General features: G+C 40.2%; 1 protein-coding gene across 2 annotated transcripts in view; it reads left to right on the top strand.

The window, feature by feature from the left end:
- Positions 1-13,658, top strand: part of LOC122563905 (clathrin heavy chain 1) — a 62,384-nt gene extending 48,726 nt beyond the window's left edge. The window contains exons 28-34 of one of the 2 annotated variants that reach the window (XM_043718134.2): positions 1,084-1,215; positions 2,057-2,167; positions 2,715-2,885; positions 4,879-5,100; positions 7,486-7,506; positions 11,378-11,453; positions 12,717-13,658. In XM_043718134.2, coding sequence (XP_043574069.1) covers positions 1,084-1,215; positions 2,057-2,167; positions 2,715-2,885; positions 4,879-5,100; positions 7,486-7,506; positions 11,378-11,453; positions 12,717-12,838 — 855 coding nt within the window. In that variant the 3' untranslated portion in view covers positions 12,839-13,658. The remainder of the gene's footprint in view (positions 1-1,083; positions 1,216-2,056; positions 2,168-2,714; positions 2,886-4,878; positions 5,101-7,485; positions 7,507-11,377; positions 11,454-12,716) is intronic. The other variant, XM_043718136.2, reaches the window with a different exon arrangement.
- Positions 13,659-18,026: the final 4,368 nt, after the last annotated feature.

Raw genomic sequence — 18,026 nt, 5'->3', positions numbered from 1 at the left:
GGGTCAGTTCACATCTAGGGGACACTTAAAACACTGAGGACAGTCAAAAATGTAAGGATTAAGATTGGACAAAGGAATCAAAGGCTACTGGAATAGCTGGGGGTGGAATTTAAAACGAGAGATTTTTTGTGCTTGAGTTCAGGGGGCTAAATCATAGAATCCTACAGTATGAAAGCATGCAATTTGGCCTTTCAAGTAGAAAGCAAACCTTTGAAACATCCCAATTAGATTAGATTACAGTGTGGAAACAGGCCCTTCGGCCCAACAAGTCCACACCGACCCACTGAAGCGAAACCCACCCATACCCCTACATTTACCCCTTATCTAACACTACGGGCAATTTAGTATGGCCAATTCACCTGACCCTGCACATCTTTGGATGGTGGGAGGAAACCGGAGCACCTGGAGGAAACCCACGCAGACACAGGGAGAACGTGCAAACTCCACACTGTCAGTCGCCTGAGGTGGGAATTGAACCCAGGTCTCTGGCATCGAGGCAGCAGTCCCACCCCCATCTCTAACCCTGCACTTCCCATGGCTAACTCTCCTAACCTGCCCATCTTTGGATTGGGAGGAAACTAGTGCATCTAGAGGAAACCTGTGCAAGCACAAATGTGTAAACTCAGTTGCCAGAGGATGGAATCGAACCAGTCCCTGCTGCTGAGGCAGCAGTGCTAACCACTGAGCCACCATGCCCCTTGGTCTAATTACTGATACTTGTTTGTTCATGCTTTCAAACTTGCAGGATAATGTCCCCAAACAATCCCACTTTTGCATTAGAATCAGGCAGTGGTCTGAACTTCATGCAATCTAACCTGTTGCACAATAGTGAAATTTGTATGGGAAGACTTTAGTTCCAGCTTTAACCACTAGGTGATGCTAAACACTACTTGGACATGCCATCTGGTGGGCAAGGGAAGGTATGTTTAAGCACTAGTGGAAACTGTTAGTACTTTGTCAGCAAAGTGACTGCATAAATTGAATTGCTGTAAATAGTTTTAATATTTCTATCACTTTAAATTAAGTGTTTTTGCTAGCCTACATAAATCTTTGCTTTCATAATTGCCTTCAATTTCACTTAAGGTGGCCAATGTAGAGCTCTATTACAAAGCAACACAGTTCTACTTGGAGTTTAAGCCTTTATTACTGAATGACCTACTGATGGTGCTATCCCCTCGTCTGGACCACACACGTGCTGTGAACTACTTTACTAAGGTACTTTTCTTGACAAAACCTTCAATTTTTTTTCACATGGAAGCATTAAGTCACACCTACTAACTGAGTCATTCTGGCATGTGACATTCAGTGTCGTGTAGAACCCTTTTGAATTGCAGAAGTAAAGTACTGCCTTGCTGGAAAGCATTCAGGGGAAGAAGCTTGTTTGTAATTGCAAGAGTGAAACATCAGCTTTAGTTTTTAGAATATTTTAATGTGGGTTGTCAAATCAATTTGGGTACAGTTCTGTCACTATCTAGCCTTTTTGGGTTCAGACCTTGGCAAGTACCAGCAGGCTGTTTTCAGTATAAATATCCATACTGTCGTCCTGCTTTTCTCCTTGCCCCTAAAATTGAGTTCTCCTTTGTAAATCCAATTGAATTTGGATTTTAATACTCTAACTGTCCACCCAGCTGCTATCCACATTTGTGGTATAGAAGCTGCCAGACTTTCTGGCCTTAAGGTTTAGTGCTCGGAAGCTATCATTCAGTACTGTGGCAGGCAAAAATGTGATTCAGTGTAGGTACTGAACCTGATTAATGGTGACCAAGGGATTAACATGTTTTTGAATGTTTTGAGCTATTCTTGCAAGAAGGTAGATCCCTTTGACTGTAGTATCTTGAATTTGGGTTGATCAAATTCAATGAGCCATCCACCTTCTGGATGCTTCTGGATACTGGCCCTGGGACTTATTCAAGGTCACCTTATTAGATTCTCCATGAAAGTATTTTGGAACTTATTTCTTGGAGCAGACTTAATCAATTTTGAGCTTTTGCTGATTTTTAGATCACTTGCACTTCATTTAAGATTCTCTTGTAGCTGTCATGTATTTTTGCTTCAGGTGAAACAGCTAAATTTGGTTAAACCTTACCTGCGCTCTGTACAAAGTAACAACAACAAGTCTGTGAATGAATCATTGAATAATCTCTTCATCCAAGAGGAAGACTACCAGGTGGGTGAAAATGAATTTGAATCTAATGTTTGCAAAGCAAGCAAATTATTGCACTTCACTCTCCATTGAGATGCTTTGACCTGAAATGTAGAAATGATTTCAATTTGTTCCAAACCCTAGAACGACTTCTAACCTTGCAGATGAATTCTTGAAGGTCTTCTCCAATAAGTCAATAGACTATCTGGGGACTGGGCAGGTCCTTTGTCCCCTTCAGACTGTCTGCCTCAAGATTCAAGCTGACTTTACCCCCCTCCACATTCCTGCACCTCAATCAATTTTCAGGACAGTGATTAAAAATAGACTCTGGAGCACTACTTCCTCAGGCTGTAAAAACAAAGTTGTGACTATCAATTCTACCCCTAGCCCAGAATGACTGTCACTCTTTTTTTTTTCTCTTCTCCCCCACCCCCCACCCCCACCACCACCATCATGCATCTAATTCACTTGGATCCTGGTCCTTTTACAGTATCTGTGCAACTAGATGTGGCAGCATTCTGTCTTTAAGAGATGCATTTACCTGTCTATTTACAACTTCTCTTTGACTTAGGCTCTTCGCACATCCATAGATGCCTATGACAACTTTGATAACATCTCCCTGGCTCAACGGCTTGAGAAGCATGAGCTAATTGAGTTCCGACGAATTGGTGCGTATCTGTTCAAGGGCAACAACCGTTGGAAGCAGAGTGTGGAGCTATGCAAGAAAGACAGGCTGTATAAAGTAAGATCTGCTTGTGTTCAATTCATGGTCACCTAGTGAATTTGAGAAATTTTGCTGGAAAAGCGCAGCAGGTCAGGCAGCATCAAAGGAGCAGGAGAATTGACATTTCGTGCATAAGCCCTTCAGGAATCCTGAAGGTTCTTAAGGCTTATGCCCAAAATGTTGATTCTCCTGTTCCTTTGATGCTGCCTGACCTGTGCTTTTCCAGCAACACTTTCAGCTGATCTCCAGCATCTGCAGTCCTCAATTCACCTAGTGAATTTGATCAACTCCACAAAGCAAAGCTTGAATGCACGTGCTTTGGGTGTTAGATGACACTCCAGTGAATGGTGTCTCAATGGAAACACTTTCAAAACCGTCTCCCAGACTGCATTGTGTTCCATGTGACTTAAGTGCAATACAGATAAGTAGTTATACTTGTCTCGTAGCCTTTGGAAATTACTTGAGGACTAATAGGACACCGAACAACTTTACATATTAGATATCTTACAAATCTATTTTGAAATCTCAGCTAGAGACTGCTTGATGGCTTATACAAGTAAAGTCTGACATACTTTTCTCATATCATAGTTGTGTAAATGCAATAACAGATGTGCTGAAGGGGTCAAGCATTGTGCACTGGTGTACAAATCAAATGCTGGAGGGTGTCCAGGCATCGCATGTTCCTCAGGCCAATGTGCCATAGCACTGCATCTCTAAAGAGAATGTTAACTTTTCCAATATAATTTCTGATTCAATTCTGGTTACTATGCCTGGAGTTGGTCTGTGAACTTGTAGGTGAAGACTGCATTTTTAAAACTTTTTTTTGATGGATATCAATTAGGTTGAAAGCTCCACTTCAAAATAGGAGCTGAATTTGAGTATTAAAGGCAGTCTTTATGCTTGGACTGGTCACCAGAAACAAAAGGTAAAAGGCAAACATTGTTCGAAGTGATTGCTAACTTCAAGCCATGCAGCTGTTTAGGGTCAGCATGTGAAGTGTGGCCTTGCAGATCTGGAAGCTGCTACTGCTTTCTGTGCCTGAGGTCTGCAGTAGTAGGAGAAATTAGAAAGTTGTTCAATGAACTGACTGGTTGAGGCATTACCACTTTGTCCCATAAGTTGCACTTAAACATTTTGGTTAAGCTTAAAACATTTAACCAAGTGACTAAGGTCTTAGCCATGCTAGTTCATTTAAATATCTTAGCTGTAGTTGGCAGAGGTAGTGTACATGTGTTCCAGGCTGCAAAAGAGGCTTGTTTTAAATAGTAAGGTTAATGTTGACCTTGTTACTGTATTACAAATCAAAACCTCAATGCCACATGTCCAATTGTAGAACTAATGATTGGGAGCAAAAGTGTAATTCTACCTCTGAAGACTACTAATACATGAGCAGTCAACTGAATTTTGGTTGGAGTGGGTAGGTTACATTTTCACAATATCCAAGATCAGGGCTCCTGTATGGGTAAATTCAAGTACACTAAGCCAACTCAGATTGGCTCAACATGTACTGTTAAGTTTCCCAAATTTAGACCAGCTGCAGTCAGTGACCAGTTGCAATAAAGATTGATATGATCTAGCAGTCTCCATATTCCCACCATTGGCACAGATTTATATAACCTTCACAGCAAGTGAGTCCATATGTCAACCAATCAGTTCAAACCTGCATGCACTTCCCCTGAGGGCACTTGTGGCACAGTGGTGGTGGTCCTCACTTTGAGCCTGAAGTGGTTCAAGTTCCATGTGCTCTAATTGTCGTCAATTTTAACAAATATCTAGAAGGTTTCCTACCCATTTTCTTTGGTTTCATACCCATTCAGGACAAATGTCTAAGGTGCTCCGGTTTAACACTGCTATATATAGCATGTATTCATTGGATGCAAATTTTGTATGGCATCCCACTCTGGTTATAGATGCTTTTTAAGCTAGAAGAGAATTAAGCTTTTTTAAAAATGATTGGGTTGTATACATTTTCTTGCAGTGCATTTCAAAGTTTTGTTTTCCATCTCTTTAGGATGCTATGCAATATGCGTCGGAGTCCAAGGATACTGAGCTAGCAGAAGAACTGCTTCAGTGGTTCCTTGAGGATGGGAAGAATGAGTGCTTTGCTTCTTGTCTATTTACTTGCTATGACTTGTTGAGGCCAGATGTTGTGCTTGAGCTGTCTTGGAGGCACAACATCATGGATTTCTCCATGCCTTACTTCATCCAGGTGATGAGGGAGTATCTTACAAAGGTATGTGCTCATTGAGTTTTCAGCACCAAATAAGACTGTCATAAATGTTTGTACAAGCTGGTTGTGGTTGCTGCAGTTCTTCCCTTCCAGTGAGATTTCACTTGGTCGTTTCAATGAATCCCACAGTGGAATAATGCAAGTGAATATTCTGCTGAATTTGCTGTTTGGCTAGCTTAACTTAATGGTTGTAAAATGGTTCATGCTATTTTAGTAAAATGTCTGATTACTGGAGTATTGCCCCTTTCTCACTTCATTTTAATCATGTGGTGTTTAACTTATTCAAATGAGCATCCAGTTACAGCCCCTGTTCCCAATATCTGTCAAATTTGATCAGTAAAAACTAAACTGTAGGTGCTGGAAAAGCTTGCATCTGGAGAAATCCGTTAACCGTTCAGATTAGGTTACCCTTCATCAGTTGATGGTAGCTAAGATAGGGTCTGGTAAGGAGTGAAGAATAGGTGGGATGGAGCCCAAAGAATTCCAGACAGGAGTGGGTAACTACCTGGCTAGGAGGGTTTAACCATCCATCCTGATGTCTTTTATTTTAATCTTACTTAGTCTTTCCTGATTCTCCACTGTCATTTGGACATAGTCTTAACACAAATGATTTGGCAGTCCAGAATTTGACTTATCCATAACAGGCCAAGCTAATCCAGAGGTGCAGGCTGTAAGTTGACTTGACTGATAACGGTTTCAGATTAGCACAACTTGGATACTAAAATTATGTAAATTTAACATGATTCGCTTGTACTATATGCAATTTTGATGACTTTGTAGTTGGGAAAAATAATTCTTAGTGAGTTTTGTGAAGACTTGTAGCTCAGGTTGAGGTTCTGGATGTAGGATTGCTCAGTGAGCCTCCAGATGAAACTCTGAAGGCTCACTGAAGATGTTACTTAGTATGGTGACAAAATTGTCTGAAAATGAACCATCCAGCTCAGCAAACAAACCTGCATCAACATATTGCTTTCAATGTCTTGCTCATTTTAATCTTTTTTTTATACAAAGTTGGTCCAATCCTGTAGTGACTAAAGATTACAAGTGAAGAGCTTGGTTTATGAAGACCTTATACTAGCTGTTGGGAGATCAGCAGTGAATGTCCTGCAGAGCCATAAAGCTGCTATTGAAGAAATGGCTTCATGTCTCCAGAATCAAATTGTAGTGAACTGCTGAAAATTTTTTTTTTGTAGAACTGTTCACCATCTTAGTCCCCAGTTTGAGTTTTGTGCTGACAAGCTTCCTTGTTGAACGAATTAGTTTCACTCCCTGATCTAGTGAATGACTTTCCTTTTTTCTAGACTCTAGTATTGACCAGTCAGATTTTGAATGTTTTTTGCTATTGTTTTTAGATGGTTTTATTTTAGGATCTGGTAGTTTTCAACAGCTCCCCAATATTGAATTTTTATATGCAAGATATGTCAAGATTTTCTGCTTCATAATTGCTATTTTGACATCAAGAAGCCCATGTCCTCAATGGGCATACAGATGAGGGCATTCTTCAGATTGACCTTTTTTGCCTAAAGCTTGGTGTGCTGCAGTTGATTGACAGCAAGATAGTGGTTAACAAACTTCCTCTTTTATCCAGTTCCTCTACCCATCTCTGCAGTGTTACTTTAACATATCTAACAACTTTGCATTCCTGGGCCACTATTCCTGTGCAGAATTACAACCTCTTAATATGCTTGCAGTATCTTGTTTTTTATTTTTCTGTACTTTGGCAAGCTACCTGTGTTTTGCTTGCAGATGAATGGCATAATAAAATCGGGTTACAAATCCTGTTCAACTTAATGCAACCAGTGTAAATTTAAGTGATCACAAGTTGGGCCTTATCTTGGTAAGTAGTGGCTGTGGTTGTCTTGGGACTTTGTGGCACAATAGTATCCCATCTCTGGACCAGAACATCTAGGTTCAAGTCCCATCTGTCTGAACAGATTTTTTAAAACTCAAATTGCCCTGGAACTAATTTTTCTTTTTCCCAACTGAGCATTGGGATGAGCAATACTTTCTAGCTTGTCACATGAGTCTATAAATTAGATTCGAGCCGGAGAAGTTAGCACTTAAACATCAAGACTTGGTGTAGCCAACGTAATGCATTACCACATGCCCTACATGGGATACTGAAGACATTTTTAAAATGGAGTCTCGGCTGTTACTTAAAACTTCCATCTTGCTATGATCAAGTTACTTGGTTTTTTATTCTGCCATCATTCATCTGTATTTGTCCTTCCTGATGTTTTGTACACTATGCTGCTGTTTACTGTTCTCTACCTTTTTCCCCTCCCTTTCTCCTTGATTCTTTGCCTTTTTGTTTTGCTGTTTTCTACCTGCTTTATTGTGCCGGACAAGTTTGGATTCTAAGCTGCTACCCTCTGAATTCCCTTGCAGGTTGATGAAATAAAGAAAAAGGTGAAAGTTGACTCATTTTCCATCTTTAGTTCTGGAGACTGAAACTCAGGAAATCTGCATGAATTTTCCTTCCCATCTTACACTGCTGCTTTTTAACTCCACTAGATCCACTGCAAATCCTTCCGAGCAGAGTTAGAGCAGTTGAAGTGTTTAGTGAGGACCTTCGCGGTGACTTTAAGTCACTGGCAGGAATTGGCAGGTGGCCTTTATGGTGACTGGTTCACAATCCCTGCCTTTCAGAAACTAAAACTGGACTTGTTTTTACCACTCTTAACTTTTGAAAGCTTTCCACTGGTATTAGACTTAATGTGAGTATTTTTAAAGATTGTGATGTAAGATGCAAACTGCCTAACCTCCTTCAGAGGATTGTGAACCAGCTTATGAACTACTCTATTAATATTGTCAATGGACTTCCTGACCAACATGAGGCAGTTTGAGGGGTTTTATGATTGGACCTGACCCACACATTGTTTCTGCTAAAGTTGCGTCCCTGTGGTGTCTTTGCTCAAGTGACTGGCTTTTTTTGTCAAGTCACTTAAGGGGAAGAAAGCTGTTCACTAAGTGCTCATTTAGGTAGTTTACTCAAGTTTTTTGAATTAGCAATGCCTTTTTAATGAGGCAATACAGTGACATCCTATTGTGGACATAGGGTTTTGAACTCTAGCTATAGCCAAGTGGCTCCACATGGTGCAAATATGTCCATGGGGACTTGAGGCAAGTGGGCAGCAGTGTTGTGGGTACAGTCATTCAGTTGCCCCCTCTAGCCACTGTGTGTGTGAAAAATAGGTATCTGAACTGCAGTGTTTAAAACTTGAGCATGTGCAACTCCATTTGCAAGGGGAGCTCATTTTGAAGCCATGAAGCATTTCTGCTTGGCTGTGTGCTTTTGAAGAGCCTGTTTGGCAGAACCATCTCAGGCCTTTTTGTTTTGCTTCAGTACTTTTGCCTATTTTTTTCATGCACACAAATGCTAAAATGAAACATCAGCATGTTTTTAACCTACTGAAACTGCAGTTTGCTGGCTGCAGTTCATGGAAAAGCCTTTTTGTGCTGCATTTATTCTAATTCTTCTACTAACTGCCATTAACAAAGGGGTATGTAAAGAATTTTAAGCTGTTTGCAGATCAGTAAAAACAAACTTTGTGCAGCACTTGCTGTCATCCAGTAAATGGATGATGCATGCTTAAGTCTAGTTGTGGTTAGACATTACTTTTAAGTGGATCTGTGATTTAGTCATGCTTGTACCTAAGTTACTGATGTGCTAGTGGAGAGTGAAGTTAAGATTATTTTGGTGTAATGTTGAAATTAGTGTGCCTTCCCCTTTTGTGGTGATATTACTCACGTGAATTAGTGAAAAAGTGCTTTCCCTTCAGAAAGGGAAACTGTGCACTTCAGTGCCAGTGTAGCTTTAGTTCCTTCTTTGGAAGGCAGTTGGAGTACAGGATAAAGGAGTGGAATATATGTGCACTTGATACTTGCAAAGTGTATGCAATTGTCCTGTAAGGTAGAGACTTTAATTATATCTAATGTAAATTTAACTATGAAAACATGAGCAGGAAGAAATATGGATAGGCATTTGTGGTATTTTGATTTTTCAGGCTGAAGATTCCACCTCCAGTTATTTGAGGAACAATTGGAAAAATGCCAAGCTGCAATGGCCAAACTAAAACTGTATTTGAGTCACTAACTTAAGTTGGCTGCTTTCAATATCAGTTGCCCATGTTGGTTGTCATAGCATGTTCTGGATCTGCCTTTCGGTTAATGTTTCTCTACATACCTCTGACTAATACAGTAATGTTAATATTAACAAGCATGGGCTCGGGACCATTCAATGGATCAGCACCCAAGGTGCAAATATTGCATGCAGCAGTTAATTGTCAGCATATGTGGTGACTTAAGCTCTTACTAACAGCTTGAGCATTTGCATTAGTATTTTGGATCTTGGTTATGTTAACATTGCTTGAACCTTTCTAAGAATTAAATGGCTTGTTTTTGCCTTTACCACCTGAGCCAGAGTTGATTTTTGAGTTGACTGCAGCCCTGAGTACAAAGTGCAATTGAGCTCCACCTACTCCATCCTAGACAACTGAGGCTATTTATTGGGCTAGTGCACTTCTCCTGATATCTCTGTCCACTGAACCTGATTTTACAACTTGCTTTGACAAGTAATAGTAAAGCAGTTGATTTGTAATGGAATGGTCCCAGCTAGGAAGCCCTGGTTCTGTTTTTCTACACAAAATCCCTGTGGTTGTAGACTTCTGGTTTAGTGGAGACATGGTTTATATTTTAACTTCAACTAGAATGCTTAAATTTGTTTTGATAGGCAACATGTAGTTTGAATACATGGAAAAGATTCCTTTGTAGCAAAATTTATCTCCAGCTACATTTAAGTTGTGAACTCAAGTAACACTATCTTTTCAGGGACCGATCTAAAATTGTTCTGATTCTGGCTGGCCTTAAATTTTCCTCATTTTGAGTAACTAACTAAAGAACTGACTTGTAACTGTGGATTACTTTTCTCTGGTCTGGATATAACTAGCCTAAGCTCACATGGTATGAATAATGAGCATTTTCTCTTTACTGGTGGTTAATGCTCTGTATATTGCTGGTGTCTGCAAGTTGACTACCAAAGCTGCAGGCTGTAATCACATTTACAAAATCCAAGGTTTTCTTTGCTGCTTTCCCATGGCAATATGAAAGACATAAGCATAAATGCTTGATACCAGCTAAATCTATTTTGGTCCTTTGTCTCTGAAATGCTTCTAACCAATATTGGCAAAAGTCTTGAGACTGTGCACTCCATAAGGCTGGAGACAATATTAGCAGTTGGACTCAGTGTCCATATCTTTAGCCTCCAGCCTCCCTATAATGTGATCAAATTACTTGGCAGAAAGGGCCTGTCTCTACTGTAGGGCTGACTAGTCACTGGCTGATGTACCTAAACATAAGGTAATTCTAAAATGAACTTGGAATGACATGTAACACTTTGGAAATTAATTGCAATATTTCAAAGCCAACTTGGTTTGACTTGTAGAGCAGTGAAAACATGACATCACTTTATTTGAAATTAGAATTTTTATTCCTTCTGTTTGTGGAATCTTTAGCAGACCACCTTGTGCAGCTGTTTAGCCTGGATTGATGTAGAATGACGAGGGTTCTGATGCCTCAGATCCTAGGAATGGTAATGAATAATTATAGCTCCAACTTATGTTGTCTAGGTTCTCTTCTCTGTATTGGAAGGATCATGTGACAAAGTACAGGTGGAGTCTTCCGGGTATATTCCTGTTCAATGTAGCTGTGTATTTTCTCAGCTGGCTTGTTCTAATTCCTATATCGCACTTCAATAAGATTGTTCAAACATGGTGCTGATTAGTTTCTTTGGGAAAGCACTTGATGCTTCCAACTAATCAAAGTTTGTTTATGTTGGATGAACATTTGTTTCCTTGTCCATGTCCCTCTTTTTTTTTTTTTCCCCCATCAGTGAACTGGGAGCCTCCTCCAGTCTAATGTTATGTTGGGCTTTTGGATAATGCCTCAAATGGAGGTTTGAATATGCTTCCCAAAGTCCTGCATGCAATTCCCTTGAGTGGAACTTCCTAATCAACACGAGTAATTGCAGAGGAGAAAATAACATTTCTGGTCTGCAATCAAAGCAGTTCTAATAAATTCCAGAAACTGACCAGTAAATTGAACTAGTCAGCTTTGCCATACCATTAAACTCAGTTTTAGTTTGCATTATAATCCATTGAATGGTCACTTGTTCCCTGTTTTGGAAATTTTTAACTTGAGCATTCAAAGGCTTTTCTGTATGAACAGGAAGCAAACCTTGCCCATGTGGAACATGTGACTGGTATTTGTTTGGGTTTTTCAGGTGGATAAGTTGGACATCTCTGAATCGCTGAGGAAAGAGGAGGAACAGGCTACTGAGACAACCCCCATTGTTTATGGTTTGTTACTTGACACTACTTTGCTTAACTGGTGACAGGCATTTACAATGTAATTTAAGTAAATTGAGAAGTGTTATATACTCAAATTTAGTTGTGTAGATGTTCATGAAGATGCAAGCTATCAGTAAAAGAACCAGGGCCTCACCTTGCCAGTACTAACCTGTGGACAAAATTTGACCTAGACACATTTTGAAGTCAAATACCTGAATCCAGGTCAAACCGCTTACTGTCATGATCAATTCTCAATACATTGTGCTTGAAATGGAGTGCCAGATAGGTTTATTAACAAGACCTTGAAAATATTTTACTAGATGTTCAGTTGAAATTGCCTCAAACTCTGATCCTTGTGATGCTGTCTTCTATCTTCAGTGAAAGATCATGGTGCTAGTATTTAAGGCATGAATCTTTTGCTTGGTGTTCTTGTTCAATTTTAAATCTACCGTCCATGACCTTGCCAGTTATATTGAACCCTGAAATGCAAAACAAGCCAAGATTATAATTGTGGGATGGCTTTGACAGGGCAAAAACTTAATGCCCCAACAATGGATTGCTGCCCACTGTTTGCCTCCCCTTAATGGGACTCTATTGCCTAGTGGTATGATTGCAGATAGTGATATTTTAAATCTAAGAAATACATAGAATGAAAGCTGATCTAACTACAGTATTAGGAAAAATCCAGCTGGTCCAGTTTCTTTTTGGGAAGGAAACTGCCATCCATAATTGGGTCAGACCCACACTCTACTCCAGACACTGGTTGACCCTTTTTAAATTAGGGCTGGGCAATAAATGCTGGCCTAGCTATCAACTGCCCCACCCTGTGAATTTATTTATAAATTGGCTCAATGCTAACTGGATCATAGTAAAATGTTAAATTTGTGGGATGCAGGATCTTAATTGCAGCTGGGGGTTCTTCTAGATTTGCACTTTACATTAGTGCTGTGGTCCTATCAGACCATAAGTGTCATTTTAGATGACTGATTTAATCAAGTTGTTGCCTTAGGCAAGGGGAGAGACTGACTGATATTGAACCTGTGCTATTGCTGTCACACTGCGTCACAAGCCAGCTGTCCAGCCAACTGAAGCTCACCCCCATTGCAGTAGTGATGTGCTACACAAGTGGCCATAGCTAAAATGCTGATTTGATTTTCTATTGAAATCCTGCTAACAAATAAGCATATGGATCTATTATGACAGTACAGGCTTATGTTTTTTTACTTCCAGCGCTCCACGTTGTGCTAATTGTTTTCTTTTCCTTCTATGCAGGTCAGTCACAGCTAATGTTGACAGCAGGACCCAGTGTGAGTGTCCCTCCACAGGCTGCCTATGGCTACAGTTATGGTGCCCAACCATATGCTCAGCCTGGCACATATGGGTATAGTATGTAAGGCAAACATTTCCAAGTAACTCACCTGCTCAGCATCTGCCAGTTTCCCTCCATCTTGCAACAGGGAAGAGAAAGCAAAGCTCTTTATTGTATGTCATGAAGGACTTCAGTCTTTTTTTTCTTTTCTTGTTCTGAATGTTTGATCACAGCTGTCTAACTCATTCCTCACATTCCATGTTAATTAGATTGTGATTTTTATTTGAAGGGGAATGGTTGTTGCATTTAAAGTGCTCAGTGTGAGCTCATGTCCTGCAATACAGTCTATTGTAAAGATTTGCACTCTAGTGAGACATTAATGTAGTATCTCCCAACTGAGCAGCTTGTGGCTGTATTTAAAAAAAAAAGCAGTAAATCCTATTGTATTCATTATGGTAGAAGTGGAGTACGGGACTTGGCTGCTTATGTTATGTTAAGCAACAAAAACACTAATCACAGTGCACCCAACACCATTATCTAAATGTTGGAAATTGAGTAATTCAGTAAAAATTGAAAAGTTCCTGTCTCATGATTAAACTTGGACTCCAATCTATGCAGGCTCTTTAAAACCATGCGGAGGTCTTTAAAGTTTTTACTACAACTGTTCTCCCCCCTTCATTTAAGGATGGTCTCCTGTGCTAATATACAGTGCTAATGTGGGACCACTGGTTTTGACAGTCACTGAACCCAGTCTGTTTCCAACCCTGTGCTAAGGTCTTGCATTTGCTGGATATTGTGGTGTGTTAGGTCACTGTCTTTGAGTGTACAGAGAATTAAACTGTCCTGTCAGTTTTGTGCAATTTGAAAGCAGATTGGAAATAAAAAAACAGGATTATGAATCTCAATGTTTTGTCCTTTTTTTCATTTTGGATCACTTTCAACTGGCTTCAGCTGATTAATGGAGTATGTAAAGAAATAGGGCTACAGTTTCTAGATGAACATATTTTAGAGCAGACACTCTTGGTGTATCGTAACTAAACTACCTAGTAGCAGCACCAGTAAATAAGTATTTGTTATACTTAACCAATATGCCTTAATGTTATGACACCTAAAGTACTGAGTCAAACCTAGAATTGAATACCCATTTAATGCATTCTACATCTTGTTTTGAGGTTACTACTTGTCAAACACAGTTGACTTTCAATTTCTTATCAGAAAGGTAATGGTCTAGTGCTGCTCACTAGATTGATCCAGAAACTTATGCCTGAAACGTCAATTCTCCTGCTCCTTTGCTGCCTGACCTGCTGTGCTTTTCCAGTAACACTTTTCAGCTCTGATCCAGAAACTCAGTCAAGGTTGTGGTGACTTTGCTTTAAACCCTGCCACAGCAGATGGAAGTGGAGTTCTGTGAAATCCTAGAATTCATCTGACCATGTGTCCAAAACACATTTGGTTCATCTTCCACAAGGAAATCCTCATGGTCTGGCTTGCATGTGGGTCTGGACCCACAATGTGGTTGACTGCTCCCTTAAATGGCTAAGCAAGCCATTGTATCAGTCACTATTACAAAATGAAAACTGACCTCTCGACTGGAAGACTGACAGCCCTGATTCTGCACCCTGCTGACTCCGCAAAGTCTCGACTAACATCTGGAGTCTAATCAACACTTGGGAGAGCTGTCTGACAGCAGCACTAAATCCATGTTGAACAATATTTAGAAGTACTGAGGGTGGTAAGAGTACATGGGGCACTTCCATGTTCAAGGGGCTTGATAGCACTACTGATCCAGCTAGTCAGATTTGAAAGGACCTATCTGCTAGACCTGGTTTGCAGCAGGTGATTAGGAACACAAAGATGACATACTTGCCTCATCCTTACTAATCTGGTTAAATCTCTATCTCCAGTGCTCACTGCCCACTCCTTTTATGGAGTAGTCCCACTTTTGCATCAGGCATAACCTCCATTTGTGATATTATCACTGCAAAATGGGACAGACTATCTAGTAACAAGACTGGGTATGAGGCATGGAGGGCCATGACTAAACAACTGTACTCCAGCACAATCTAACATCCTGGACCAGCATATTTTACCCCCAACCCTGGTTCAATGGACAGTAGTTCAGCATAACAGAATGAGCAGCAGGCATCCATGATGTCAACCTGGTGAAGCTAGCAAACAGGACTAATTGTAAGCTAAAGCATATGTAGCAAGTGATCCCACAACTAACAAATCGAAGTGCTGCAGGTGTGCCACATCCAGTTGTCAATGGTGGAATATTGAATCCGTCTCGGTGACCATGAAGTTGTATGAATAATCTTATCCTCAGTGATGGAAGAGACCAACACATCAGTGCAAAGTTAAAATGGAATCATTTGCAGCTATCTTTTGGCGGTAAGTACTTGAGTCCATGATCCATTTCTGCTGCCTCCAGTAGTTCCCAATACTCTGTACTTGTATTAAGGGTCGAGTATCATGCTGGAAAAGCATTAGCATCAGAGGAGCAGGAGAATTGACATTTTGGGCATAAGCCCTTCATCAGGAATGAGGCTAATACTGGTATTTTTGATCAACATGATACCAAAGAATTGAGACACTAGATACTGCAAAGGCAATGAGCCCTGCCACTATTCCAGTAATAGTACTAAAGCCTTGTGCTCTTTGCTAAACTGTTGCAGCACCATTACAACACTGACATGAACAATGTGGGAAATTGCTTAGGTATGTTCTAGATACAAAGTAGGGCAAATCCAATCCAGCCAGCACTGCCCCATCAGTTTTATCTATCACTTTTTTAATAGCACTGTTGAGGTCACTATCAAGCAGCATTTGCTCAGTAATTCGAACCCAATTGAACAGTTATTAGGGCTACTTAGCTACTGACTTTGTTGCAACCTTGGATCAAATGTAGACCACGTCTGAATTCCAGATGCAAGATGTGAAACAACCCTTTGTCAATGCTGTAGTGAGTCACTCAGCCAGAGTGCATTCATCTGCAAGGAACAAACTGTGTAATGTACTTCCCCTCTTTTTTTTTTATTTTCCCCAACTGTCATGGATGCGTGCAGCTGGAACAACACAAGCTTGACACCATCCAGGGCAAAGCAGTCCACTTGATTGGTACTACATCCACAAATGTCACTGCATGCAAAAAATCAGTCCTTGACAGTACCCTCTAAGCCCAAGATGACTACTACTAGGCGAAAGTGAGATCTGTAGATGTTTGAGATCTGAGTGAGTGGCATTAGAACAGCATAAGTCCTTCTTCCTTTCTTGAGCAATTCAGTGAATGGAGTAGCCACACTGCTAGAATTCAGCACAGTTTCAAAATACACACAATTTCAGGAACCGTAGTACTTTGTTTTTTGGCCCAACTATTTTCATTTTCACATCCTGCAGGGCCATTTGTCTGTGTCCAGTGACGTGGGCTTTGGCAAATTCCCATTTGATAGGCAAGCCTGGCGGTAAACCTAGCTAAAGTCAATCGAACAAGTCTGTTGTAAATGTTCCTTCCATGAGTAACTAAAAAAATCATCAGGTTATTGATGTACGCCACACAGTTGGGTAATCCAGCAAAGACCTTATTGGTTAGTCTCTGAAATGTGCCCAGAGTGTTTCATACCAAATGGCATGATTTTCAACTGATACAATCCATTTGGCATTACGAAAGCCAAAATTGACATTGCTCTTTCTGACAAAGGTACCGTCAATAGCCTCAGTCTAAGTTGCTTGTCCCACCTTGTCAACATATCTAATTCTGCGGTCAGAAGACTATGCGTAAATCTTTATACTGCATTGACTTTGCGATAGTCCACTCATAATGGTTGGGTACCATATAGCTTTGGCACCATTACTATGGGTGAGCTCCAGTCACTAACTCACTCCAATTGTCATCTTGGAGCATGCATTCAATCTTTTTCTGAACCGGTGCCAACTTTGGAGGGCTGTTTAATTTGAACAGCATCTTCCATATCTACATGCATATTAAGTTAGTATTCCCAGTTTATTTCCACGTCTTCCCATGTGGTAGTAACAACTTTCAGGTAATGTGTTTTTTTTCCCAGGGAGGTAACTCAATTTATCCCAATTTTTGACAACTTTCTCACTGTCCAGTTTAATTTGAGGAATGTCCAATTCAGAATCGTTTACCCTTCTATGGCGTAATCATCAACACCTGCTGTCCTTCCCTGTCAAAATACCTTTTTGAACATATTCCCATGACATACTCTGATTTCTATGTGGAGTTCCTACCAAGTAATTCACCTCACTTCAGTTCCTTTTGATTTGATGAGGTCCACTAAACCTTACGTTTAAAGGTTCACCTATTACTGAAAGTAACACCAACACCTTTATCCCCGATAGCAAAATTGTGAATTTTTGATTTCTTGTCCACTTCCTGTTTCATTGCATGCTGCAATACTTATAAATGCTGTCAAGCCAACTCCCCAGCTCTTTTAATCCTTCTCTAAAATTTAACATGTTCAAATGTGTGGTCTCTGAATTCTGATTTACTAACTTTCTCTTCATGCCCCAAACCAGTCCTCCAATGGACTGAATTTGGTCAATTCATTTGGTGCTCCTCTGATCGCAAAAAGCACAAATTGAATTTCCTTATTTCAATCATCTGGTTAGTCCTGACTATAAGCCCTCAACATGGTCTTTAGTGTTTGATGCTACCTTTCTAGCCCTCCCTGCAATTCTGCATGGTACGCAGTAGATTTGAATTGTTTTATTCCTAAGCTATCCATAGCTTCCTTGAATAGTTTGGATGTGAAATTTGACTCTTGTTCTGACTATCTCTATTGGTAGTCTGTACCTAGTAAAATAAATTGAGCAATTCTTCTATAATCCTTTTAGCTGTGACATTGCATAACTGGACAACCTCTGGAAATCTTGTTGATTATATCCATTGTTGTTAATAAATACTGATTACCACTTGTTTGATTACACTGGTCCCCTCCCTCAATCAAGATTCCTCAAATGCTGGAATAGGTATTAAAGGTGCAGGTTTTATTACTGCCTGTGGTTTTCCAATTATCTGACATGTATCACACGTCTGGCAAAATTCAACTACATCCTTGTGCAGTCAAGGCCAGTAAAATGCCTTTGTATTTTGGCCTGTTTTCCTTACTCCTAAATGACCTCCAAATAGTAGCGCATGTGCCACTTGCAACACCTTTCTATACCCCACTAGCAAGACAATTTGATGAATTTCTGCCAATTTCTCATGCTTGAATATGAGCATTTCCTCATGAAGACATCATTTTTCAGGTAAC

This window comes from Chiloscyllium plagiosum, unplaced genomic scaffold, assembly GCF_037043375.1.
Source record: "Chiloscyllium plagiosum isolate Xiang-an unplaced genomic scaffold, Cpla_swu_hap1 HiC_scaffold_31, whole genome shotgun sequence".
In the NCBI taxonomy this organism is placed as follows: Eukaryota; Metazoa; Chordata; class Chondrichthyes; order Orectolobiformes; family Hemiscylliidae; genus Chiloscyllium; species Chiloscyllium plagiosum.
The sequence above is the reverse complement of the archived record's forward strand: the minus strand, read 5'-3'. Positions and strand labels throughout refer to the sequence as shown.